At 41.8% G+C, this 27,787-nt stretch overlaps 2 protein-coding genes across 3 annotated transcripts in view; both read right to left on the bottom strand.

Annotated features, from left to right (window-relative positions):
- RSPRY1 (ring finger and SPRY domain containing 1) overlaps window positions 1-25,359 on the bottom strand; it is a 169,999-nt gene extending 144,640 nt beyond the window's left edge. The window contains exon 1 of the mRNA XM_087971721.1: window positions 25,342-25,359. The gene's annotated coding sequence lies outside the window, so the exon portion shown is untranslated. The remainder of the gene's footprint in view (window positions 1-25,341) is intronic.
- Window positions 1-27,787, bottom strand: part of CPNE2 (copine 2) — a 129,955-nt gene that overhangs the window by 89,625 nt on the left and 12,543 nt on the right. Inside the window, exons 2-3 of one of the 2 annotated variants that reach the window (XM_087971720.1) lie at window positions 12,728-12,826; window positions 10,120-10,316 (exon numbers count right to left, since the gene is read on the bottom strand). In XM_087971720.1, coding sequence (XP_087827846.1) covers window positions 10,120-10,287 — 168 coding nt within the window. In that variant the 5' untranslated portion in view covers window positions 10,288-10,316; window positions 12,728-12,826. The remainder of the gene's footprint in view (window positions 1-10,119; window positions 10,317-12,727; window positions 12,827-27,787) is intronic. The other variant, XM_026680123.2, reaches the window with a different exon arrangement.

Below are 27,787 nucleotides of genomic sequence, written 5' to 3'. Positions count from 1 at the left end.
CACACAACATTCCCACAAAAATCACTCCCCATTCATGCATGATTTTTGGACACTGGGGAGACTACATGAGGGCATGGCCCATGCTTTCCACAGCCTCCCAAAATCATGCCAATGCATGCCCATTCGAACATGACTTTTGCAGGCTGTGGAGGTCATACGAGCATGGCTTTCTTGCATGATTTCCAGAGGGTCAGGGGGTGACACAAAACCTCACATACCTGATTAACAGAGTTGGAAGGGACCTTGTAGTTCATCTAGTCCAACCCCCACCCAAGCAGGAGACCCTATATACCAGTTCTGACAAATGGCAGTCCAATCTCTTCTTGAAAGAGATGAAGCTCCCACAACTTCTGAAGGCAACTTCTGTTCCATTGGTTGACTGTTCTCCCTGTCAGAAAATGTCTCTTTGTTTCCAGGTTAAATCTCTCCTTGTTCAGTTTCATCCATTATTCCTTGTCTGGCCTATAGGTTTGGGATATATATCATGTGCACAATATCTATAATCCTTTCCTCTTAACTTTACATTCGTATTATATCTTAATCAACATTCCATATCATATCATCTCATTATTATGCTATCGTTAAAATTTTAGTTTCATTTCCAGGCTATCTTTAAAAGCAAATCTCAATTCTTACTAGATTATATTCATAGTATAACTTATTCAAAAATAATCAATTATAGTATATCATTACTATTACAATACACTTCAATTTTTTTACTCTTCCATTTAGCCATTGATAAAATAAATCCCAAATCATATAAATACTATTTTTCTTCTTGCTCTCTAATTGCTAATGTTAATCTACTCATTTCTACACATTCCATTATTTTCTTAATCACCATTGGAATTTTCTCATTTTTCCAATTTTGAGCAAATACAATTCTAGCTGCAGTAGCTTCTGACCAATCCGCTCACATCACAGCATCCCTAGAATTAAATGATCCAAATTTGGGCTCTTGCCAAACAGGATGTATTGATAACAGTTGCAGAATCCTGGAATCACCTGTGGTCACCATTTACCACCTTCCCAGCTGTCTTCCAACAGAGAAGCTGGATTCAATTCATGACCCTGTGCTTCACTTAACAACTGCAATAAATGGTTCACACCATGGCAAAGAAAGTCGTGAACGCCCTGAACCGTCGTCTTGCTTAGCAACGGAAGCTCTGGTCCCAGTTACGGCCATAAGGTGAGGATGACGTACAATTTGCTTGCATCGGTCCCCAATTTACCAAGCTCAGTAGGTAGCAACGGTTTTGTTTCCTGTTGAAAGCAGCCCCCTCGTTATCTCCTGCGACAACAACGTCCACAACCAACTTACAGTTGGCAACTGCAAATGGCTCCTTTAATATTTACTCTGAAATCTATCAGCGTTGGCAAAGGGAAAAGGTTAAAACAAAAACTGCCAACGTTTTGAAAGCTAGAAATAAATCTATCTCGGGGGGAAGGGAGGGAAAGTTGCAGAAAAGAGCGGGAAGGGAAAAAAAAAACAGCTTTCTGCAGAAATATGTGTTTTTTTAAAAAAAAAATTGGAGAGAAATTTTTGGAAAGGCACAACACAATATGGTAATTTTGCTAAAAATACCGGAAGGTTGGTAGGGAAATGGAACAGCGAGTTACTGCAAGGCAGCTGTCAGGGAGGAGAAAGCGAAGAAAAAAACTCAAGCTATCTTCTCCAAACCGATTCTTACATGATTGTTTGGGAGGGTAGCAATCAAGCAATCAGCTATGTATTAGTAGTAATTACATAGCAGAACTTAGAAACCCGGGATTGATGGTTTGGGTTGCGGCTTTTCTGCGCATAGAATGCTATACGCTTGCATCCGCAAAAACAAATATTTTTGCTTTCTTTTTGGTTCTCCTTTTATTTGAACAGTTACATACCTATCTCCAGTCCTTTGCAGCGAGCATAGCTTCAGATCGAGGTACACAGACTGGCTCTTGTTATATTCACCATTTCGTGAAGTATTTGTACCGCTTGGGCACCTTAGTAGGACCACCCCTGGAATCCTGCTTCCAGTTTTGGTCATTGCATTGCAAAAAAAAGATGTTGAGACTTTGGAAAAAGTGCAGAGAACTAAGATGAATCAAGGCCCTGAGACTAAAACATATGAAGAACAGCTGCAGAAATTGGGCATGTCTAGCAGTGGTGGGATTCAAATAAATTAACAACCGGTTCTCTGCCCTAATGATTTCTTCCAACAACCAGTTGTTCAAATTACTCAGAAACTTCACAACCGGTTCTCCTGAAATGGTGCAAACTGGCTGAATCCCACCACTAATGTCTAGTCTAAAGAAAAGAAGAATTAGGGGTGACATGATAGCAGTATTTCAATATCTGAGGGGCTGCCATAAAGAAGAGGGGTTCAAATTATTCTCCAAAGCACCAGAGGGCAGGACAAGAAACAACAGGTGGAAACTAATCAAGGAGAGATCCAACTTGGAATTAAAGAGAAACTCCCTAACAGGGAAGACAATTAACCAGTGGAACAGCTTGTCTCCAGAAGTTGTGGGTGCTTCATCACTGGAGGTTTTTAAGAAGAGACTGGACAGCTATCTTTCTGAAATGTTATACCGTTTCCGTGACCTGGATGACTGAGAATCTCCATAGACTTTCAATATAAGGTCTCTTTCTTGAGCAGGGGGTTGGACTAGAAGACCTCCAAGGTCCCTTCCAACTCTGTTCTGACTTATTTAGTTTTCTTGAATGGATAAGAGGGGAAAAGCCCTCCCCACTCTTTATTTGCACAGGATTCCCAGACTGCTGTCTAAACAAAAATGCACTTTTCGGATGATTTTTACAGGAGCTATTTAATTGAATCTCTGTGTACTTTGATGGATGAATGAGGTGAGGAAAAACCCATTAAACATCTTTCAGACAGATATGAAATTATCGGCTCTTGATGCCAGCTTTCAGCTCGACTTCAGGAAGGAGACTGCGACACAAAGCTGTTGCAAATAAATACACAGATCCAAAAAGGGCAGATATGTCTCTTTCCTGCAAAGATGGCCCATCTCGGTGATAAGGGGATGGTCAAAAAATGTTGAGATGGCGGCCTCAGCAGTGCAATCAAAGCTCTACCCATCTTACACAATAACAGAGTTAGAAGGGAACTTGTGGGTCATCTAGTCCAACTCCCACCCAAGCAGGAGACCCTACACCATTTCTGATAAATGGCAGTCCAGTCTCTTCTTGAAATCCTCCAGGGATGAAGATCCCACAACTTCCGAAGGCAACTTCTGTTCCATGGGTTGATTGCTCTCCCTGTCAGAAAGTTTCTCCTTATTTTCAGGTTGGATCTCTTCTCCTTGTTCAGTTTCCATCCATTACTCCTTGTCTGGCATTATTCAGGTGCCTTGAAAAATAGCTTGACCCTCTCCCCTCCTCTCTGTGGCAGCCCCTCAAATATTGGAAGGCTGCTCTCCTGTCTCCCCTGGTCCTTCTCTTCCCTGGACTAGCCAGGCCCAGTTCCTGCAAACATTCATTGTATGTTTTAGCCTCCAGTCCAGGATTTTTACTACCGGTTCTGTGGGCGTGACTTGGTGGGCGTGGCAGGGGAAGGATACTGCAAAATCTCCAGTCAGAGGTGGGATTTGCTGGTTCTCAGAACTACTCAAAATTGCCACTACTGGTTCTCCAGAACTGGTCAGAACCTGCTGAATACCACCTCTGCTCCAGTCCCCTAATCATCCTGGTTGCTCTTCTCTGTACTTTTTCTAGAGTCTCAACATCTTTTTTATAGTGCGGTGACCAAAACTGGATGCAGTACTCTAGGTGTGGTCTTACTAAGGCTTTATAGAGTGGTATCTTTATGGGCATTGCAACAGACAAAACTGGGTGAAGTTTTCAATTGCACCACCGGTGTGCCTGCCATCACAGAAACTGTGCGTCTCAGAAATGATTAGACTCCAAACTCCTGACCAAGTTATGAGAGTTATCTTGACTCTTTTTTTTATCATATCCTGCTATCAAGGCAAACAATATCCCGGTCCGCTAATGCGGGCTGTATGTTTTGCGCCACATTAAAATCAAAGGCAATTTAAACTACCCTATGAAAAGAGCAAAAAGGTTGCAAAATTGAATGAGACTCAATTGATCTACAATATTTTGGTGGGGGTGACATTATCACCCCAAACCAGAATAAGAGCTGTATCCCCAATGTATCTGGAGGTTGGATTTTAGGAAAAGAGGCAGAATGTTATGAATATTGAAAAGGAAGCAAGAATAACAAAATAATAGAGTTGGAAGGGACCTTAGTGGTCTTCTAGTCTGACCCACTGCTCAAGGCAGGAGACTTTGTACCATCCTGGACAAATGGTTGCTTAATCTCTTCTTAAACAGCAGAGTTGCACAGGAAAAGGTTACATTAACCAAAAGCAAGACTGGAAAGAAAATATTGTTCAAGTGCAGGCAAGCCATTCGCAACACCAATAAGAGAGCAATAACAGATTAAAAAAAAACAGGTATCAAAATAAAATTAGTTCTTTTCTTGCCCTGCTGGATTCTTTTTGGCGTTTCTCATAGCCTGGAAAAAGTTGCACGTTTCTGGTCCATGGCTTGGCATGCACAGCTAATTGTGGCTTCCTGCCCAAACTAGGGTTAATTAAAGATTGACAACTGCGTTGTTCTTGAATGAGCCCACTGTTACTTTAGTTAAAAGGGACAAGATGTGAAGGAAGCATTCGGAACACTTCATTTTTTTCCCTTCTTCCTGGGATGAGCTTCCCATGGCGGCAGCCTCCCTGCTCTTCCCATGACAGATTCTCCCCAGTTCTTGCCACCCTTCCTGCTCTTGCCGCATCTCACAGTGAATCCATTCAGAGCTTGTTCCTTTCATTCCTCAATGGGCACTTTATGAAACAGCAACAGCTGTCTAAAAATAACCCAGAATATATATATTTACACATACATCAAAAAAAAAAAAGTTAAAGCCTACATCATAAATGCTCCAGTGCTAAAGCCAGGAGGATCAGAACGCACAGTGTGAGGAAGCCTAGATCAACCAAAGAATAAAGACACCACTTGAAAAAGTTGCTTTGACTCTCAGAAAAATCCTGCCTTTAATTTCCAGAGAACTAGTGGGGGGGGGTCTCTTCTGAGAGCTTTCTCAAATTACTTTTCTGATTTGGACTCAGGTTTCTCTTATCGGATTGTTTTTTTCTTCCTCCTGTCTCCCAAGGTTATTCTCACAACCCATTACGTCCTATTCCTTCTTCCATCAATTATTTACCTCAGAGTTTCTCAACTCCAGCCATTTTAAGCTGCGTGGACTTCAACTCCCAGAATTCCCCAGTCAACTGGGGGATTATGGGAGTTGAATTCCATTTAGCTTAAAGTTGTGCTGATGTTGAGAAGCACTGCCTTACATTATCTTGGTCTTCGGAAACAAGAACTCGAATTGCCGACACCAACTTTCTGGGCTATGCATTCAAGGGGTACCAAGTCATTTGAATAATTAAATTGCAATTGAGGTTCTAGGTCACAATCAAGATCTTTCAGTTTTCCCTCAAGTTTTCAAGTTTTCCCTGGCTACTTCAGTTTTCTCCTCCACCTCCTTTGAACAACAATTGAAGCCTGGTTTCCTGAGGTTTTAAAAGGCCCTTCAAATGCTTCTCTTGTTCTCAGGGCTTTTACAAAGCTAGAATAAATATTCTTATCATCTGTAATGCCTGCCACTAATATAAATTACGATCGTGCTAGGGTTAGATAAAGCCAGTAAAGTAGATAGGGTTTTTTTTTAGGTTTAGACCACAATGCAATTGTTATTAGTGTCTGTACTGTGCTTAGATAAAAACACAGAACAAATAAAAATACTGCACTGTTTTAAAATATTATAGTACAGGTCTTACATTAGAGACGTGAGCATTACACCATTGCGCATGTATTCAGGTGGTATTTTTTAAAAGGGGGGATGTAGAGAATTTAGTGCAAAGACACAGAGAAAAAGGAGCCATTTTCATATTTCCCCCAAAGGAGAATATTTGTTGAAATGAGGGGTCCTTGGTGCTCTCTGACATTGTTGGTTTTCTTGCAGATGTTTCATTATCCAAACTAGGTAACATCATCAGGGCTAGTAAAGAACGTAATTTGGGGAGGAGGAGGAGGAGGAGGAGGAGGAGGAGGAGGAGGAGGAGGAGGAGGAGGAAATGATTGTGGTGCTCTCTGAGGTTGACAGTTTTCTTGCTGACATTTCATTAGCAAGCTAGGAGGGAGTAGAGTTTGCACTGATGATGATATCTAGTTTTGGTAATGAAGCATCTGCAAGAAAACAATGAAACTCAAAGAGCACCAAGTACTCCTCATTAGAATACATATGTCAGTTCCATTAGGAAGACCTGACCAAGAAATCACCTCCACAGGGACCCTAAAACTCTGATTATTGAAATTGGATTTAATAACAGCATTTTGCAAGACTGATTGAGCTGTACTTCCCTACCACCCACCACCCACCAGAACAAAGTTGCTACCCGATTTGCAAAATTGCAGAAAGTAGCAATACATTTGGCTGTAAGAAACCAGGGTCCACTTAATTATTTTTTTAAAAAAATGATATTCACAGAGAAATCCCAACAGCTTGCAAATATCAGCTCCGAGCTCTTGGGCGGTACAGCTTGTCTCCTCTCTGAATATATTAGCATTGAAGACAATGATATATTTTTTTCCATTCTGATTTCTCTCCATCCCATTTTGTGCCATTTTGTCAAAGGAAAGCAATAGGAACATCTGCCTAGAGAACAGGATTAAACAAATCCCTCGTTCACACTGCTCACAATAATTAATTTCCACGTTCATTGCCACACAACAGAATGACAAATTCAAAATGACCCTTAAGAAATGAAGTCCTCTAAGCAATTGACAACTCCTGCCACCACAAGACAAACTCATTTATTACCCTAAATGTGACTGGTGGTCCCAAAAAGCTTAAGGAATAATCAGAGTGCTAGTCTTGAGGCATTCCAGGTTTCTTCAATGATTGGTGGCAACTTCAGAGAAGATTGTTAGCTGTTAAGACAATTTGAATGCTCTGTCATCAGAGGTTGTGCATCTTTGAGTCCCAAGTGCTTGAGAGCATCTATTCTATGAATAGAATGAATGAGCTGGGAGGGACCTTGGAGGTCTTCTAGTCCAGCCCCCTGCTCAGACAGGAGAACCTATACAATCTCAGACAAGTGACTGTCCAGTCTCTTTTTAAAAACCTCCAGTGATGAAGCACCCACAACTTCTGGAGGCCAGCTGTTCCCCTGGTTAATTGTCCTCACTGTTATGAAGTTTCTCCTCAATTCCAGGTAGCTTCTCTCCTTGATTAGTTTCCATCCATTGCTTCTGATCCTGCCTTCAAGTGCTTTGAAGTCTAGGTTGCCCCCTTCCTCTTTGTGGCAGCCCCTCAAATACTGAAACACTGCTATCATGTCACCCCTGGTCCTTCTTTTCTCTAGACCAGCCATCTCTTTCTTGCAATCACATTGTTCTGTTAGATAAAGAAGGAAATACAGCTAGTCCTCGACTCATGGCCACAATGGAGCCCAAAATTTCCATTGCTAAGTGAGACAGTTTTCAAGTGAGGTTTGCCCCATTTTACGACTTTTCTTGCCAACTGAATCACTGCAGTTGTTCAGTGAACCTGGCTTCCCCATCGACTTTGTTTGTCAGAGGGTTGAAAAAGGAGATCAGGTGACCCCAAGGGGACACTGTAACCGTCATAAATATGAGTTGCCAAGCATCTCCATTTGGATCACATGACCTTGGGGATTCCATAATGGTCATAAGTGTGAAGAACGGTCATAAGTCACCTTTTTTTTCAGTGCCGTTGTAACTTCGGTCACTAAATTAACGGTTGAAAGTTGAAGTCTACTTGCATCTGTATTTTACCAAAAATCGGAGAACTATGAAGTATCCCTCAGACTGCAGACATCACAATAGCCCCAAATTCTTTGGAATTCTGCTGCCAGAGTTTATTCTCAGTTTATAATTTCTGCTTCTGAAAAGCCAGCAGGTGGACTTGTCAGAATCTATTGCTAAGCAAACTCAGGGAGGGGAGATTTTGGCATCTCCTCCTGACAAGAAGGGCCAACTAAGAGCAGCCACAAAACAAGCATCAGTGTGTTTGCTCATGCATAATGTACTTGCTTTGTGCAGGAAATGTCAAAAGCTTGTTCCTAATTTGCTATCCAGGGGAAACTGCTGGAAGGTTTTTGCATGCTGCAGGTGAATTTTTCTGGTCCTGACTGTAGTTGAGGGTCAAGAACTACTCGTAATTCTAAACAAATTCAATACGTTCAACCAATATATTGTGCCACAAAAAAACAAGATTAAAGCTAAACAAGCTGACCAGGTTCTTTGAATGCAACAACTCCAACTTTAACTGAATTCTTAAGCATATTGTCGCAATTGAGCTGAAGACAGCAACTTTGTGGCCTCTCTCTTTTCGAGATTTAAATGTACTCAGCTCCTCCATCTCGCCTCACTGGGCCCCATCCCAGATGAACACACACAATATTAATACGTAACTACAATGGAATGAGCTTTATATCTCTTCCACTCAGATCCACAAGTCCTATTTTAGAACTGACCTAATAAGGGCATATCTTAATTAGATAGCGAAGTACAGAAGTCTTGAGAGAGATGAAGAGAAGATTAAATTTTGGATCAAAGGCCTAGACAGTCCACAATTATGTTTCTACAAAAAGCCTACAATGTAAAGACCTCAAGCAAGAAGGGTTTAAAACAAAACAATTGGGTTGAGAACAATTAACCACTGGAATAGCTTGCCTTCAGAAGTTGTGGGTGCTCCATCACTGGAGGTTTTTAAGAAGAGATTGGACAGCCACTTGTGTGAAATACTACAGGGTGTCCTGCTTGAATAGGAGGCTGGACTAGAAGACCTCCAAAGTCCCTTCCAACTCTGTTATTCTATTCTGTTCTGTTCTGTTTTTCTGTTCTGTTCTGTTCCATTCCATTCTCTATTATTTCTGTTCCGATCCATTCCATTCCACGTCATTCTTATTCCATTCTGCATTCTGCATTCTGTTCTATGCTATGCTATGCCATGCCATGTCATTATTCTATTCTATTCTATTCTATTCTATTCTATTCTATTCTATTCTATTCTATTCTATTCTATTCTATGCCATGCCATGCCATGCCATGCCATTATTCTATTCTATTCTATTCTATTCTATTCTATTCTATTCTATTCTATTCTATTCTATTCTATGCTATGCTATGCCATGCCATGCCATGCCATGCCATGCCATTATTCTATTTCTATTTCTATTTCTATTTCTATTATTTCTATGCTATGCCACGCCATTATTCTATTCTATTCTATTCTATTCTATTCTATTCTATTCTATTCTATGCTATGCTATGCTATGCTATGCTATGCTATGCCATGCCATGCCATGCCATGCCATGCCATTATTCTATTCTATTTCTATTTCTATTTCTATTATTTCTATTTCTATTATTTCTATGCTATGCCACGCCATTATTCTATTCTATTATATTATATTATATGCTATGCTGTGCTGTGCTGTGCTATGCTATGCTATGCTATGCTATGCTGTGCTGTGCTATGCTATGCTATGCTATGCTATGCTACACCACGCCACGCCACGCCATTATTCTATTCTATTCTATTCTATTCTATTCTATTCTATTCTAAGCTATGCTATGCTATGCTATGCCATGCCATCCCATTCCATGCCATTATTCTATTCTATTCTATTCTATTCTATTCTATTCTATTCTATTCTATTCTATTCTATTCTATTCTATTCTATTCTATTCTATTCTATTCTGTTCTGTCCTGTTCTGTTCTGTTCTGTTCTGTTCTGTTCCATTCCATTCCATTCTTCTCTTTGACATCCCTTTAGGTCCCTGAAAAGGGATACCTGTCGGACACAGACAAAGACGAAAGGCATGTTTGTCTGGACACAACCCCCCAAAGCCAAAACTGTCTCTCCCCTTGGAAAGAAGGTATCCCATAAACAGGACCCCTGTCTCAGCTTCCAGACCCAGCTCCGTTGCTGACCCACCTGGTCCTTGGATCACCTCCCTGTAAGGCTTAAGACTTTCAGCACAAGTTAGAAAGACTCGGGACAATCTCTGGGTCTTACCTCTGTCCATTTTTCATTGATTTCCATAAACAAGACACAAAAAGGATCTGATTTCGAGGTCACATCTCTATCCAAAAGGTTCTGGCCGCACACGGACAGTTCCACCCTGCAGACACAATTCAGGGTTCCCACCGGCACAGACGGGCTGGGGCTGATGGTGTAGGCCATTGGTTCAGGCAGAAGCAGCTCTTGGCAGTCTGCAGGAGAGAAGAGGCATGTTAGAAGAAGAAGAAGAAAAAGGGAACAGTCCTGCTTGGAGACCCAAAAATATTGGTTAAAAGTCCAAAAATGGTTACAGAAGATTACCAATGAGCAAACAGAATTAGAACCGGAATTATTTTTATTGGGGATATTCAGAAAGAAATATGGGAGAAATATAAAATATTTAATATTGCACATTTTAACTGCAGCCAGGATTGGCTATGCCCAATGTTGGAAACACACATGTAATACCACCAGAGGAACTGACCATTCAAAAACTGATGAGCTGTGCCGAGATGGACAAATTGACTTTGAGTTTACAAGAGAAAGAGGAATCTGATTATTACAAGATGTGGGAAAAATGGTAGGACTGGATTGAGCAAAGATAGATTGTTGGATAGATAAGTGGATTGCAAATAAATAGGGATAAGCACTAGATAAGTTCATGATTTATATCCGCACAAATTCTATATATTTGTAAATAATACACAAAATATTAGTATAAGATGGATGTCACAAACTGTTGTTGTTTTTTTGAAAAATTTTTTTATTGTTTTAACAACAAACAAAAACACATAAAACGTAAGACATAAAACATAAAAGCATCATCATCCTTCATAAATTTACAAACAGTGTATCGGTTGGTTTACCACTTTTTTTTGTGCATCCATTTCATAGTCTCCATTGTAGTTGTGTTACAAAATAGCTCATATTATCAATCAACAATTATATAGCCTGATATCATTATTAAACAATCATTCGACTATAATTTTATTAATTCATACTTTAACGAGATAACTATGGTTTACTAATTTATTTTATAGCAAATCATAAAGTCATACCAAGTCTATCTTAATAAAATTTTATAAAGATACTATCAAAGAAACAAAAGGTTTATATTCATTATTTCCTAAGTTTCTAAATATTCTATTATTATATTTTATTATCTAACCATTGATAGAAAAGGTCCCAATCTTCATAGAATTGTTTATCTTCTTGTTCTCTAATTTCAAATGTCAATCTACTCATTTCAGCACATTCCAATATTTTCTTGATAATTTCTTCCTCTGATGGTATTTTCTCACTCTTCCAATTTTTAGCAAATACAATCCTAGCCGCTGTTAATACATTTACAATCAAATACTTCAAATTTTTATTATATGTATCAGGTAAGATTCCCAATAAAAAGATCTCTGGTTTCAAATCTATATGTTTCTTTGTCATTTTTTCCAACCATATGCGAATTCTAATCCAATATTTTCTAGCGTCCTCACAAGTCCACCACATATGGTAATATGAGCCAGGTATCTGATGACATTTCCAACATTTTTCAGATTTATTCTTGAACATTCTTGCTATTCTTGTCGGGGGAAAGTGCCACCTTATACAAATTTTCTTTATATGCTGTTGACATTGTCATTTTATAATTTTGAGACCACAGTTTTTGCCATTTCTCTAAATCAATCCCATATCCAAAATTCTTCCCCCAAGCAATCATTGTTTCTTTAACTTGTTCTTCCTCTAATTTAATTTCCAGCAAATAACTATATAATTTTTTAATCACTTTTTCATCAGTACCTGTCAAAATCCTATCTAGGTCAGTCAATTTATCATAAAATCCCTCTGTTTTAGAATCTTTAAGATACCTTGAATGTATTTGTGCATATGAAAACCAATTCATCTTTATACCTTGTTCTAGATTTTGCATCGTTTTAAGTTCACCCTTTTCATCCAATATTTCCCCATATCTAACTGTTTGTTCCTTCTTATATATTATAGGATAAGAAAAAGCTTCAATAGTTGATAACCAAACTGGGATTTTCAAATAGCATTGTTTCTTAATTTTCTCCCAATTCAACCATAAAGACTCCCGTATATAATGCCTTCTAAAATAACCCTGCGATTTAGTTCCCTTATACCACAGAAAAGCATGCCAGCCCAATAGTAAATCGTGTCCTTCTAATGTCAACAATCTAGTCTTTCTTAATGTTATCCATTCTTTAACCCACATTAAATTTGCAGCTTGGTAATACAACTCCCAATTAGGAAGGCCAAATCCTCCTCTGATTCTAGTGTCTTGTAAAAGTTTTAATTTTATTCTCGCTTTCTTGCCTTGCCATATATACTTCAACAGAATTTTATTTAATTCTTCAAAGTAGTCTTTGCCAAGCCTAATTGGTATTGAATGTCACAAACTGTTGATGTTATAAGATTTATATTTTTTGTTGTTTGTCATTTTTAAAATTATAAAAGATTAAATAAAATGTATTTAAAAAGGGGGGTGGGTGGAACGAAAGTAAAATAGGAAAAATAAGCCCATTTACTGTAGGTAGCCCTTAACTTACAATAGTTTGTTTAGTGACAACAGGACTGAGAAAAATGACTTATAACCGTTTTTCACACTTACAACTGTTGGGGCAGCCTCATGGTCATTTGATCAAAATGTAGACCTCTGGCAACCCATGTTTTTGATGGTTGCATTGTCCTGGGGTCATGTCATCAGCCTCTGTGAAAAAAATATGAAGATTCTCAGTCCTCCAGGTGATGGTTGTCCCATAACTAAACATTTTAGACTTTTAGCGATACACTTTGGGATAGATTCCCTTGGAATGGTGTGGGAGTATGAACGGATTTCCAGAAAAATTGCAGACTACAAGAACTATTTGCACCACTTAGGTGACCGTGAGGACACAGAAAAACCTTCAAGTGGCCTCAACAACAATCCTCTAAAAGGATGCAAGTGACCAGCTGTCTGCAAGGAATAGAAATCCTTCCATTCCCCACCATCCAGCCAGAGCTGAAGAAGCTTCTTGGATGAAAAGTGAAATATATTCAAAGAAAAAAGAAAGAAAGTCTTGAAAAAAGCACCTTTGGGACAACCATGAGCTGGAGGACTGATAATCTCCATAGACATTTAGCCATCCAATTTGGGATGAACACCCTTGGAATGGTACGGGAGTATGAGCGGATTTCCTGTTATGTTGCTCTTTAACCTCTATTTTGCCCCTAAAATTTTATTCACTGTTGAGAGGTATGAATATATTGTCCACCATATGTTCATATTCATTTCCAGGGTCAAACAAAGAAGATAACAGTGAGAGAATTTAGGAAAAACAGTGATCATCATCAGTTACAGTCACTTCCACCCAGGACAGCTATCTCATTCTACCTAATGATGGTTCTTCAAGGAAGTATAGCAATAGCAGTAGCCCTTAGACTTATATACCGCTTCACAGTGCTTTTACAGCCCTCTCTAAGCAGTTTACAGAGTCAGCTTCTTGCCCCCAACAATCTGGGTCCTCATTTTACCCACCTTGGAAAGATGGAAGTCTTGAGCCAGTCAGGATCGAACCGCTGGCAGTGGGCAGAGTTTAGCCTGCAATACTGCATTCTAACCACTGGGAGAGAGGGAGGGAGGGGGGAGGGCAAAAGCAATAGCACTTAGACTTATATACCGCTTCACAGTGCTTTACAGTCCTCTCTAAGCGGTTTACGGAGTCAGCATCGTGCCCCCAACAATCTGGGTCCTCATTTTGCCCACCTCGGAAGGGTGGAAAGCTGAGTCAACCTTAAGCCTGGTGAGATTTGATCTGCCAAATTGCAGGCAGCCGGCAGTCAGCAGAAGTAGCTTGCAGTACTGCACTCTAACCACTGCACCACCGAAGCTAATAATTAACCGATAATCCAATAACCCAGGACCTCCTTGGCTAAGGATGGAGGTAAGAATACTTAAATATCAACATCTACCTTCTCCTTAGATATATGTTCCCAATACAGGTAATTGTCAATCACAATGGAGTCCAAATTATTGTTCCTACACAAGAGAGCTGGTAAGTGAGTTTTGGTCCCATTTGACGACTTTTCTTGCCACAGTGGTTAAGTGAATCACTGCAGCTGTTGAGTTAGGAACAGGATTGTTAAGTGAATCTGGTTTTGACTTGCTTGTCAGAAGGTCACAAAAGGGGATCAAAGACTGATTACATAACCAGTCTGGACACTGCAACCGTCATAAATATGAGTCACTTGCCAAGCGTCTGCATTTTTTATCATGTGACCATGGGGGTGCTGCCATGGTCATAAGTGTGAAAAGGTGAAAAAAATAAGCCACTTTTTCAGCGCCGTTGAAACTTTGGCCGCGAGAAGAATGGCTAAAAATTGAGGATGACTTGTATTCAGAATTATTCCAGTTATCACGAATGAAGGGTCTTTCCTGTGCTAGCCATTACACTACAATCGGAAGGATAAAACTAGCTTGGATGCGAAGAGCTTGTCTAGAGCTGATTTGTTCATTGTTAAGATTGCAACACTAGGAAGGTGTGATCTGAAAGGATAGTGTGATGCAATTATATTTTCCCTCCGTTGTGATGGTATTTTTGAGTGGCTTGCTGAAGGAATTATTCACACAATCCTAGCCCATCTTGGAACTTGCACTTGTATTGTGTTAGGAGAGAGCGAGTGCACTTCAGGTCACTTCTCTGCCATCTTCTAGGACCAAAGAAGGGGACCTTCTCTGCCATGGCCCCCGACTGCTAGAATAGCACACACACACACACACCAAGATATGGTTGACCTCCACTCTTCTTGGGTTTTGGAAAGCCTTGAGACCTGATTCTAATGGATGATGTATTAGTGGGGGCCCTAGGTTACTGTTAATGACTGTTTTCAGTTTGGGCTGTCTTTTCAGTTTACTGGTTATAAATGTTTTAATGGCTTATTTGGATTTTATGAGCCACCCAGAGTCTATTGAAGTTGAAAGTATTGGAGGAAAATCTGTAGGAAGGAATATCTGAATTTCCACCCCATTGGTGATTCTCCCTTCCCAAGCTAAGGTTTGTCCAGATATTTGTGAATATCTGAATTTCCATCCCATTGTTGACTCACCCTTCTTCAAGCTAAGGTTTGTTTTGTCTCCTCAGGAGCAGACCTCTTGAGTAATTCAGCCTACAAACACTTGAAGGTGGGTTTGCAAAGATGGGTCAAGCAAGCAGGAATATGTTCAGCAGCCCTTCAGAGGCAAGATCTCCCAAACAGGAAACGGTTTGTTTTTATAATCCAGCAACAAGGAAATACAAGATTATCCGTGTGATGGGTTGCAAATCAACGATTAAAAAGACTATGTTTAAAACAGGCCTGAGCTGCTGTCTTATACTGGCTAAAAGTGACTGCTAAATGGAAAACCATGACTTCAGCTAGCTTAGCTGCTTTGCCAAACTTCCTTCTGAAGTCTAACCACAAATACAATACAGAAATTATTCTTCTGTACCAAACCTGCTTCTATTGTTTGCTAAATATTTCCTGCTACAGTTTATACACTGACTCTGCTCAGAAGCTCCAGGCTAAAACATTTATTAATATACACACTGCTTCATTTCATCTACAGTCAGAGGTGGTATTCAGCTGGTTCTGACCGGTTCTAGAGAACCAGTAGCGGACATTTTGAGTAGTTCAGAGAACTGGTAAATCCCACCTCTGACTGGCCCCGCCAAGCCCATCTCTTCTCTGCCTCCCATTGAGTCCCAGCTGATCGGCTGGGTCTTCTTAGGTTGCCTTGCACAGGAGAACGGGACTGGAAAGCAGGTCAGTGGGGTGGGGAGGGAATGGGGATTTTGCAGTATATCCTTCCCCTTTAGCCGGCTTTCATGGCTAAAGTGAGACTAAAACTCACAATCTCCTAACGTTTAGCCCAAAGTCACCTAGCCAGCTTTCATACCTAAGGTGGGACTAAAACTCGCTATCTCCTAGTGATTGTCCCCAATTCAACCCAGCTGGCTTTCATGCCTAAGGCCGTTCTGACCCACGCCCTTTCCCAACAAATCAAACACAATCCAAAAGGAACAGAAACCTTGTAATGCTTTTGCAAAATGATCAGCTGTGATAAGCACAAGTCTTGCCAAGCTGTGCAAGACTTGCCAAAAGATAACAGTCAAGAAATAATTTGCAATACAGGAATGTTCAAATACAAACTCAGGATACTGGAATGTCCATGAGGCTCGAGTTTCAAAACGTCTTTGCCTTCTGCAAAGAACGTCTGATTCACAGCTGGCTTTTATCTTCTTGAAGATAATCTGCCTTGCATTACCTTGCAGCCTTACTCCCGAGTCGCCCGTGCTGTTGTAGCTGCTCTTTCCTGCAAGCAATCCTGTGCGCACAAGCCCTTGGCACAGGCTCCTCGGGAACCTCCTCATCGCTGCTGCCAGCCCCCACAATCTCTGAAGGCAGCGGTCCACTCCCTGATGGTCCTGGCTCCTCATCTGAGTCCTCGCTCTCCTCAGCCGTCGGCACCTGCTGGCTGGCTAACCACAACAAAGGCAGAACTTGAACTCATGGCCTCTTGTTTTCTAGTCTGGCGCCTTCATCACTAGATCAAACCGGTATAATATCTTGTTCTAATAAATCATCATCGTCTGGACTCACTAGCACCACACGTTGAATCCTAAACTGGCTGACTTCATTGTGCACTGTGTGATTTGTGTATCACGTAAACCCACGTTACCAAGGAGAGCAAAATTGTATTGAATTCTGTCAAGCCCATGCCTTGCATCTGGAGGCTTTTTTCCTTATCCAAACCGTTTTGCAAGACCTGTTACTTATAAATGCTGGGGAGGAAGAGGGTGACCGGGAAGTGCAAAGTTTTGTTGCACCCTGAACGTAGATAGCTATTTGGGTCTGCTAGATCCTAATCTTCTTCTACTCTTCTACTCGTTGTAGAATACCTTATGCCACCAGACTTGAAATTCTAAAACTAGAAAACCTTGAATTACGCCGTCTTCGGTCTGACTTAAGCATGGTATATAAAATCATACATTGCAATGTCCTACCTGTCAGTGAATACTTCAGCTTCAACCATAACAACACAAGAGCAAACAATAGATACAAACTCAAAGTAAACCGCACCAAACTTGATTTCAGGAAATACGACTTCAGCAATAGAGTGGTCAATGTCTGGAATACTCTACCCGACTCTGTAGTTTCTTCCCCAAACCCCAAAAACTTTAACCTTAGACTGTCTACTATTGACCTCACCCCTTTCCTAAGAGGTCTGTAGGGCGTGCATAAAGCGCACCAACGTGCCTACCGTCCCTGTCCTATTGTTTCTCTTATTCTTCTTTTATTTTTCTTATATGTACCCATTTCATGTATTCACAATTATGTATACACTTATACTTATTATCTTGTAAACAATTGGCAAATCAAATAAATAAATAAATAAATAATCTGGACTTTTGCAAGCCGGCACCAATTTTTTTTCATCTGGAAGAGCCTCTTGGTTTTGTTAATAAGCAAACACTAACTGGAGAGTTAAAGTTACATAAGGGAAAAAGTGTTGATGTCACCAACCACACACTTAATCCTTATCCACTATCCCTCCAGGGAGATGAACCTAGAAGATTGTGTTTCCACAGGCTCATTAAAGACTAAAATTCCAGACGGGTTTGAACTGACTTCTACCTAGCTTTCTTTTAAAAAAAAATAAAAAATTACACTTTCCATGCAACTAAACCTTAAAATAAGCAGGCTTTATTCTATTTATATCACCTTGTTTCTTTTTCCACACCAAAGACAAATTCAGAAACAGCTGCGTTGTCACAAGCTCTTATCTTTCCGAAAAGCAGGAAAGAGTGGTTTAAGTCTGCAAGCAAATCTGTGTGCACGTGTGTATGGAGGTTGCATGTGTGTTTGAGCAACTTCCACCCGGTTGCAGGATTTGGGTATGGTTAGTCCAGGGACTACAGGTGACATGATAGCAGTGCTCCAGTTCTGAGGAGCTGACACAAAGAAGAGAACAAATTATTCTCCAAAGCACCAGGGGGCAGGACAAGAAACAATGGATGGAAATTAATCAAGGAGAGAAGCAACCTGGAATTGGGGAGAAACTTCTTAAAGGTGAGAGCATGACTTGCCTTCAGAAGTTGTGGGTGCCCCAACGCTGGAGGCTTTTAAGAAGAGACAGGATAGTCACCTGTCTGAAATAGTATAGATTCTCCTGCTTGAGCAGGGGGTCAGACTAGAAGACCTCCAAGGTCCCTTCCAGTTCTATTCTGACAACCTCAATTACCTGCCTCTCAGATGTACTGACCGGCAATGCCCATCACCCCCCAACTAACAAGCCTCTGGCATGTATTAATACTTGGCAGCTGCATTTTTACACTAAACTGCCTTCATTTTAATCTGAGTTTTCTTTTACAGATAGTCCTTGAGTCACGACTGCAGTCAAGCCTGTCAATTACAGTCATAAAGTTGTGATGATCATAAAGGGGTCATCATATCATGCAACCTGATTTCATAAAAAATTTTTTGCAGGGGCCTTTAAATGAACCTGGCAGTCGTTAAGCGAACCCCTTGTTTGTTGTGGGCCAGTTTACAGAAGTCTGGCCCGTAAGCCAAGGACTGCCTTTATTCTGTTTCCTTGACAGACTCCTGGAAAATCATTTTGCCCATCAAAGGGGCCCGAGAAATAATGATCAAGCTGTTTTTTCAGGGCCTGAGTCATCCAACAATTACTTGTTCCACAACCCCAGCAACTTCTACTCACAAGTACCTTCTCCCCACTTAGGTGTGGTCCAACAACCACAATCTGAATGAACAAGTCCACATTCACAACAGTTCCACATGAATTGTGTTAATCACAGCAGCTCTTAGCTGACTCCCATGTTCCAGTATTAAAGGTAGGGTACAAATACACAAACAAACAAACAAACTTTGTGGGCCAACCCAGCAGAGGCTCCATGTGCCCAAACATCGAGAGATGCATCAACTTACTTCTAGCTATTTGAGGGGAGGTCATATCTAGTTCCAAGTCCAGAAAGCCATTTTGGTAGCAGCTTAATAGGTTTGTGGTTTTGCAGCAAAAACAAGAAGGAATTATGCTTATTCCTTAGCCAAGTGAGAAATCCAGAAAGACCAGCAAAGTTTCTTATACTGGCTTCTTGCTCCCATGGCAAGGAGAAATTATGGTGTGTGGTTGGGACAACTGCGTGTTACTGATCCCCAGGGATCATCAGTTAAACTTTAGTCCAGGTAAGCTGGCAAAAAGGATCAGAGTTGCTCACTTCAAATTCTCTTGTCACTCTCTTGCTGGATATGCTACACTAGGAAGGAGTCTGGGAGGCAGATTCCCTCTGTCCTTTTCTTTTTCTGGATTGTTTGGAAAAACAAAAGAGAAATCCGTGTTGATCCAATTGAGGTTGAGGCCTTGGCAAACGGATTGAAGACCCCTGACCTATTCCCAGTTTTTTTCCTCTTTGTTTTACTCTCTCCCAGGTGGTCAAAAGGAAGGAAAGGGAAGGGAAGGGAAGGGAAGGGAGAAAAAAGGGAGAGGAAAAGAGAAGGGAGAGGAAAAAAGAAGAGAAGGGAAAAAAGAAGGGAAGGGAAAAAAGAAGGGGAAGGGGGAAGGGGGAGAAGAGAAGAGAAGAGAATTCTGGGAGTTGAAGTCCACATGTCATAAAGGGGCCATAGTTGCCCACCCCTGCAGGATCTCATCAGCTCCATTCACCTGCAGCCTTCTTCGCCTTCTGCTTCCTCCCAGCCAGTTCCCTTTTTCATTCACACCTTTTGTTTTGCAAATTCTATCCTGACTCAGTCTATATAACCAAAGCACCCACGACATCCATCTCCGGACATCCATCTCCGTGCAGCCCTGTCCATTCTTGACTCTTCCTCTTCTGCCTTCGTCCCAAACAGTTCTACAATTCCCCATTTCCACCAGGTTTTACTGCCTTTCATTTCCTGTAACAGCCGTGGCCAGGACGACATTCATATGCGCAACGATTTCTCCTCTTTTTAAGAAATCAAAACGTTGCAATTACCACAATGCTACCCGCCCCTTTTCTGCCGGCTTTTGCAAAAATTCTCTATTTCCCATCTTTCGTCAATGCTCTATTTTGCCACCATCGATGACACAATTTGATGACTCAGTTTCCCCTGTCAAACACAACCCCCTGAGTACTTGATATATTCATTTTCTCATCCTTATTCAACACTCTCTGTTTCAACAGTACAGGTAGTTTCTCGACCTACGACCACAATTGAGCCCAAAATTTATGTTGCTATGCGAGACATTTATGAAGCAAAATTCTGCCTTATTTTATGACCCTTCTTGCCAAGTTGTTAAACGAATCATTATCGATGCTTCTTTTTCTTTTCTTTTTCCTACCTTTCCTCACATCTCTCTCCCCCTTCGCCTCCCCTTTCACTGCTCCTTTATTGGCATTTGTACTTTGCATTTTATAATATTTTATAACCTAATTAAAAATGTTTGGAAAAAAAACCTAAATGAAAGGTTGTAAATAAAGGACGATCTTCTGCAATTCAGCAGACAAATTTCAGAGCTGCATCAGGTTCCCGAAATCGGCTTTCTATCTGTTGTCCATCTAAGGCTGTAGCTCAAAAATTGCAGTGAGATAATTGGCTTCACTCCCAGTCCATTTTTTATTTTTTTGCATCTAGTTCAGCCTTCCTCAATCTCAACCTTCTAGCTAAGTTGGAATTTCACACCCCTACAGTCCAGCCAGCATATTCATTAATGCAAATTAAATGTAATGTATTTAAAGGACACCAGTAGGAGTGGGCTAATTTAGCTCCATCATCCTTTAAGGTGGCTTTAGGGTTCTCATAAAAATCAGAGCGGCCTACAAAGCTTTAAATCTGTCTGCATCCTAAGAATCATGCTCTTTCACATAAGCAGGCCAGTCTGGGTCTTAACAGAATAAGAGCACTGTAAGGGACCTTAGAGGTCTTGTAGTCCACCCCACTGCTCAAGCAGGAGACCCTATACCATTCCAGACAAATAACTGTCCAGTCTCTTTCTTAAACGTTTCCAATGGTGGAGCACCCACAATTTATGAGGACAAGCCGTTTCACTGGTTTATTGTTTCTCACCATTAAGAAATCTACATTTTAATTATGAACAGGGAACTTATTTCCATATGTGGTGGACATGCCCTCAAGCTAAAAATTATTGGTTTAAAAATTAGGAAATGGCTGGAGAAAATTACAAAACAGATAGCTGAATTGAGACCAGAGACATTCCTATTGTGTATATTAAGAGATAAAGTAAGTAAGAAACTCCAATATATTATATTAGATATAATAACTGCAGCAAGAATAGGCTTTGTCCAGAATTGGAAAAGTGACAGCATTGCCTCCGATATTATGATAATAAAAAAGGTTTTAGACTATGCAGAAATGAATAGGCTTTCAATGGAAATGAAGGAGAGAGGAGAGATAGAGTACTACGAAATTGAGAATTTATGGTATAATTGGCTGCAAGGTAGACGACACAAGATAGAGAGATGAAATGAAAGGTGCGATGAAATAATTTGGTATGAATAGGCATAACTATGTATACTTATGTATAAATATGTAAATAACTACGTAAATATATGAAAATATGACATAAATCAAATGTAAAATAAATCAAATGTAAACATAAATCAAATGTAAAGTAATTCTATACACATAAAAATATGTCAAAGTGAGTGAACACTACTACAAATATGCTGCAATGAATGGAAATATGTTTTTAAATTGTTTTTTAATTGTAGAATTTGTTTAATAAAGTTTTTTTTTTCCCGGAAGGATAGAAGGCTGTGAGTCAACCTTATCTAAACAAGGTAACGTTATCAGTGCTAGAAGGGAATGGGGTTTGAGGTGAGGAGGAGGAAGAAGAGGAAAAGGAGAAGAACTGTGGGGGTTCTTGGTGCTCTCTGAGTTGGCGGTTTTCTTGCAGACGTTTCGTGACCCAAACTAGGTAACATCATCAATGCTAGAAGGGAATTAGGGGGAGGAGGGGGAGGAAGAGGGGTTATTTATGAAATCTCCCCAGCCAGCTCCTTCTTCAAGAGGCTACTGGTTTGCAAAGTCTCTGGGGAGGATGGTTGGGTGCCTTAAAAAGATGCTGCAAGGACTGTCTTTTCCAACCCTGAATTTTCCCATGGCAGCCTGGAAGGTCTGCCAGCTCGCACCTGGTTTTAACAACAGATTTGCAGCTCAGCTGTTCCTCTCTGTATTAGTCACACATGTAGCAGGGCTCACCAACAGCCTGGCCCTCCCCTTGGTTCTGCCAGGATAAAGACACCGGGGTGGGTGGCATTCTTCTTCTTTATGAACAGAACAGTTAGAGGGATGTTGCCCAGCTGGCAGGGACTCCCAACGCAAAGGGTTGTCGGAAGACAGTGGGGCATTGAGGCTGGCAGAGGAGGAAGGAGAAGAAGTTTGGAGATGTTCTCCACCATTCTAGCTTCAGGCAGCTCTGTGTCCTGAATCCAAAGTCAAAAAATGTCCCCTAAATCAGAGGTGGGTATTCAGCCGGTTCTGACCCTCAAAACCGGGCCCAACCCCACCCCCCCCCCCCCCCCCCCCCCCCCCCCCCCCCCCCCCCCCCCCCCCCCCCAAAAACCCCCCCCCCCCCCCCCCCCCAGCCTGTCTGCCAAAGCAGAGAACCGTAGTGGAAATGGGTGGGTCCTATTCTGTCATGAGAACCAGAGGTGGGTTTCAGCGTTCCACCTCTGAACTGCAGTGGAACTTTTGAGTAGTTCGGAGAACCAGCAAATCCCACCTCTGACTGGCCCAGCCCCCACCTATCCTCTGCCTCCCATTGAGTCCCAGCTGACTGGCTGGGTCTCCTTTGGTTGCCCTACACAGGAGAATGGAGCTGGAAAGCAGGTTAGTGGGGTGGGGAGGGAATGCGATTTTGCAGTATCCTTCCCCTGCCACGCCCACCAAGCCACACCCATAGAACCCGTAGTAAAAAAATTTGAATCCCACCACTGTCCTAAATAATAAGATGAACAACTACATAACTTTGCTGAATGATTAAAGACATAAGTTTTCAAGATGTTCTCCACCATGCCCAGCTCCAGGCAGGTCTATATCCTGAGTCTAAAGTGTTTTTTAAGTCCTATTTGTTATTTAGAGGAGGGTTGTCTGGGGGCATTGGCAGGGGTGTGTCCTTGCACCCAAAGCCCAGACCTTAAGTACATCATGCCTTGTGATGTGGTCCCCTAATCTTCTTCGTTGCTCTTCTCTGCACACTTTCCAGCATCACAACATCTTTTTTTTTTTTTTTTGTATTGTGGTGACCAGAACTGGGTGCAGAATTCTGAGTGTGGTCTCACCAGTGCGATATAAATATTGCAATATTGAAGTTGGTGGAGTTCTTGCTTCATGGATTGGGCTTCCAGTGCAGAACCCCTCTTCTGACATGTCCATTTACACAAATATCCACTATAGAGGGTTTTCCAAGTGTGCACCAACCCTCAAAAGACTTTTTAAAAATATTTAAAGCCCTTATTCTTAACACTGGTACACCACAGGGTTGCGTGTTGAGTTCCTTACTCTATACCCTTTATGGGCATGACTGCATTCCCACTCACGCTAGTAATACTATGGCTAAATTTGCAGATGATACAACAGTGGCGGGACTTATCTCTGGGGGGGAGGAGTCTGCCTACCAAGATGAGGTGGACCAGTTGCTTTTGTGATGTGGAAACAATAACTCGGTCCTCAACACCAATAAGACCAAGGAGCTTATAGTGGACTATATAGAAGGAACAGATCAGACCTCCAGCCCTTGCTTATCAATGGAGACCGAGGGGAGCAAGTGGCCAGTTTTAAGTTTCTGGGTGTTACCCTAAAAGAGGACCTGACCTGGGGGGCTCACATTGCAGCCCTGGTCGAAAGGGCCCAGCAGAGATTATACAACCTGAGGCTTCTCAGGAAACAACAACGGAATGAGAAACTGCTGTTGACCTTCTACCGCTGCACCTTAGAGAGTATCTTAACTTACTGCACCTGTGTATGGTTTGCCAACTGCACAGGGGCAGATAGGAAAGCACTCCAGAGGGTTAATGTCATTGCCCAGAGGATCTTGGGTTGCCCTCTCCCCTCTTTGGAAGAGCTTTATAGCTTCCGCTGCCTTAAGAAAGTTCAAAACAGCCTCAAAGATCCATCTCATCCTGGGAACCCTTTTCTTGAACTATTACCATCTGGCAGACGGTACAGGACAATAAAAACAAGCACAAATAGGCTGAAAAACAGCTTCTATCCCAGGGCAGGAGCTCTGTTGAATTCTGCTATATAGTGCAGTGTTGGTGCGGTGTCGGGGGTTTTCAATTCAATGTGTGGAGTGTGAAGGATGTGTGTTTGTGTTTATTTTCATAGTCATAATGTACACTGAGGATGGTATTTAGTTTCATTGTACGAGGTGCAATGATAATAAACTAAACTAAACTAAACAAGCATCCCAGGTACGTGTAGGAAGGGCATACCTGTGTCCTTCTACTCATTGGCTGTTGGTCCACCTATTGCAGGATTAGCCACTCTAACCTCCACAGCTCCTCAGGATCTGAACCCAGAGCCTCTTTCCTATCAAGCACAGCTCTACCATCATTTCCCATTTTGACAAAGTTACATCAGGCAGTCTTTGCACAACGCAGGTTTACAGGTAGTTCCCGCACTGATGATGTTACTTAGTTGGGTAATGAAATGTCTACAAGAAAACTACCAAGCCCAGAGAGGACCAAGGATCCCACAGTCCTTCCTCCCCTTTTCCTACTCTTTCACTACACAAAATCCATTCCCTTCTAGGACTGATGATGATACCTAGTTGGATAATGAAACGTCAGCAAGAAAACAACCAAGCTCAAAGAGCACCAAGGACTCCTCATTTCAAAGCTGAGCTGCAAATATTCTCCTTTATTGGCACCACATATGGGTGTCGAAAGCACGAAAGTGGGAAAATTTTGCCTGCAGGCACATTCCATCGTTTCTCCCAACACCAGCACTGATGATGTTACCTAGCTGGGTCATGAAATGTCTGCAAGAACACAATCAGGCTCTGAGAGCACAGAGGACCCTTCAGTAGTCCTCAGTTTACAACTGTAACGGAGCCTGGCATTTCCATATCTAAGGAGCTTCTTCAGAGCTGAAGAAGCTTCTTGGATGAGAAGCAAAATGTCTCCAAAGAAAAAGAAAGAAAAGTCCAGTTGCCTTCTTGAAAAGCACCTTTGGGACAACCATGACCTCAATGATTGAGAAACTCTACAAACTTTTAGCTGCAGTATACAATTTGAGACGAACACTCTGAGTGGTGTGGGAGAAGGAACGGGTTTCCAGAAAAATTGCAAACCATAAGAACCTTTTGCACTTCAGTTTGAGAAGCAGACAACAGAGACTCATCCCCAACAGCCTCCGACTGACTTCAACAGGGAAGGGACACGGGGCAGAAATCATCCTGCAGCCAAGAAGGCTCCACAGCCATTTGCAGCACCCAGGTGACCCTGAGGACACAGTTAAAACCTCCAAGTGGCCTCCATGACTCTCTAAAAAGATGAAAAGGACCAGCTGTCTGAAAGGAGCATAAATCCTTCCGCTCCCCACTGTCCAGTCAAGAGTTGAAGAAGCTTCTTGGATGAGAAGCGAAACGTCTTCCAAGAAAAAACAAGAAAGTTCAATTGCCTCTCAAAATAAAGGCACCTTTGGGGCAGGGAAGAGCATTTGGGTGAATCATCTATGCAAACAAGATTTGGTCCAGTACAAGATTTTGCCTTCCTGTCTGCAACACTAAACATGTGCTGGACACTGAATATGTTCCAATTTTATAAGGCTTCTGTTCTTCTATTCCCCCCAGAGGCTGATGGAAGTCGTAGCCAGCACCTTCGTGAAATTCAGTTGGTGACAATCACCATTAGGATAATACATTTCAAATGTCCGCATGCAGTTGTCCCCGACCATGCCCTCTCCCAGGACGTTGCACAACAACTCCTGTCATCTCCACCTTGGAGGAAAAGTGGTGGCCCAACCCAGCTGAAGGGGTGCCAGATCTGGGGAAAGCAGCAGACTTTTTAAGCAACAAGATGGAACGAACCATCCTGAACAGAGGCAAGGTAAAATTAAATCAAATCATAATTAAAATGAGCAAGCTAATGCTTCTTCAACTGCAATGTATTTATATCATCAGCTCTTGTTTAAAATCCAAAGCCTGAAAAGTGTTTGCTAGCCAGAGCGAACAGTGTGGAGTGCGATAATTAAACTCAGCAAAAATTATTTTAAGATTTAAGGACTGACTGCCATTCTGCACCCAGCAGCTGCCAAATGCACCAAGCCAGCTGCTTGGGATCGATTGACAAGAGTCCAAAAAGGAGATGCAGAAGAAATCTTCAACCCCAAACACCTCCTTTTTCCCCTAGCCCAAGACTCACAAACACCCAACCCAAACCACAAAGAGAGGTCTTGTATTGTGCCTAAGGCCACTCTTGTAGATTTCAGAATAACACCGTTGGAAGGAACCTCAGAGATCTTCTAGTCCAACCCCCTGCTATGGCGGGAAACCCTATCCATTTGTCCAATCTCTTCTTAAAAACTTCCAGGGTTGGAGCACCCGCCCACAATTTCAATAGGGATCAGACTCAAAATCCTGGGAGTCTGTGCACCAATTGAAAATAACTTTGCCGAGTTCAAGACCAGCATGGAGAAAGCGTGGAGACAACATCCTGGATCAAGCAATCACCAACTACTCACCATCGATCTCAATCGACTTTTGGAAGCTAAAGATGGAACACATTTCAGAGTCTGCAGTGGTGGAGGGATACTCCTGGTAGCAGGAGGAGGATTTAGATTCAGAGTAGTTATCCGTGAGAAAAGGACCACCGAGGTTCCTTTCTCAGCCTGCAACTCTTTTAGTAAAGAGCTGTGGAAAACAGAGAAGCGACTTCGGGAGTGAGGTGCGGAGAGGGCAAAAAATAGAAGAATAAGCCTTGGGACGATTTTAAAGATGTAATTAAGGAAAAGTAAACCTTGCTCAGTGGAAACGCTGAGTAGCAGAGCAATAGCAGGTAATCACCACTTGCGGACAGCAACACCGAGTTTTCAACTTTACTAATAACACCCTGCATGGGTTAAGTACAGATTTGTGATTTTGTTTTTAGAAGGCATTGTCCAAATGGGCTTTTGCATCAGCCTAGCAAGAAGGGGAGTTTGAAATTGGGGTGCCTCTGGTTTGCCCAGGCCTACTATGACATGGGGGGGGGAGGGAGAGGCAGATCACCCCACTAAAAGCCATGCCGCCCCACTACCAGAAAAGAAAGCCTTTGTGTAGCCGATCACTGAGAAATGATTGGGGAAGAAAGAGCCAAGGCTCTGGTCACACAGGGTTGGTTTATTTATTTGTAAAAGTCCCTACTGATTTTACCTGGCCATTTGTAGGCGCGCCACTCATCTCTGTTTCAAGGCCATTCAGACAGCACTCTGCGAAGGCCTTTCCACTGTCACGTAGCCAGCATAACGTCACAGAAGGCCGTTTCCTCCCCACCAAAGGGGTACCTATTTATCTACTCGCGTTTGCATGCTTTCGAACTGCTAGGTTGGCAGGAGCTTATTTCTTTCTATCCCTCCTTGGTTATTTTTTTACTAATAACTCAAGGTGGCGAAGTATCCAGCACACCTTCCTCCTCCTCTTCCTCCCCCCTCC

This window comes from Notechis scutatus, chromosome 9 (genome assembly GCF_049901735.1).
Source record: "Notechis scutatus isolate UNSWTSFEM ecotype Mainland chromosome 9, rNotScu1.2, whole genome shotgun sequence".
Classification (NCBI taxonomy): domain Eukaryota; kingdom Metazoa; phylum Chordata; class Lepidosauria; order Squamata; family Elapidae; genus Notechis; species Notechis scutatus.
Note: the sequence above shows the minus strand (reverse complement) of the source record. Positions and strands in the feature narration are given on the sequence as shown.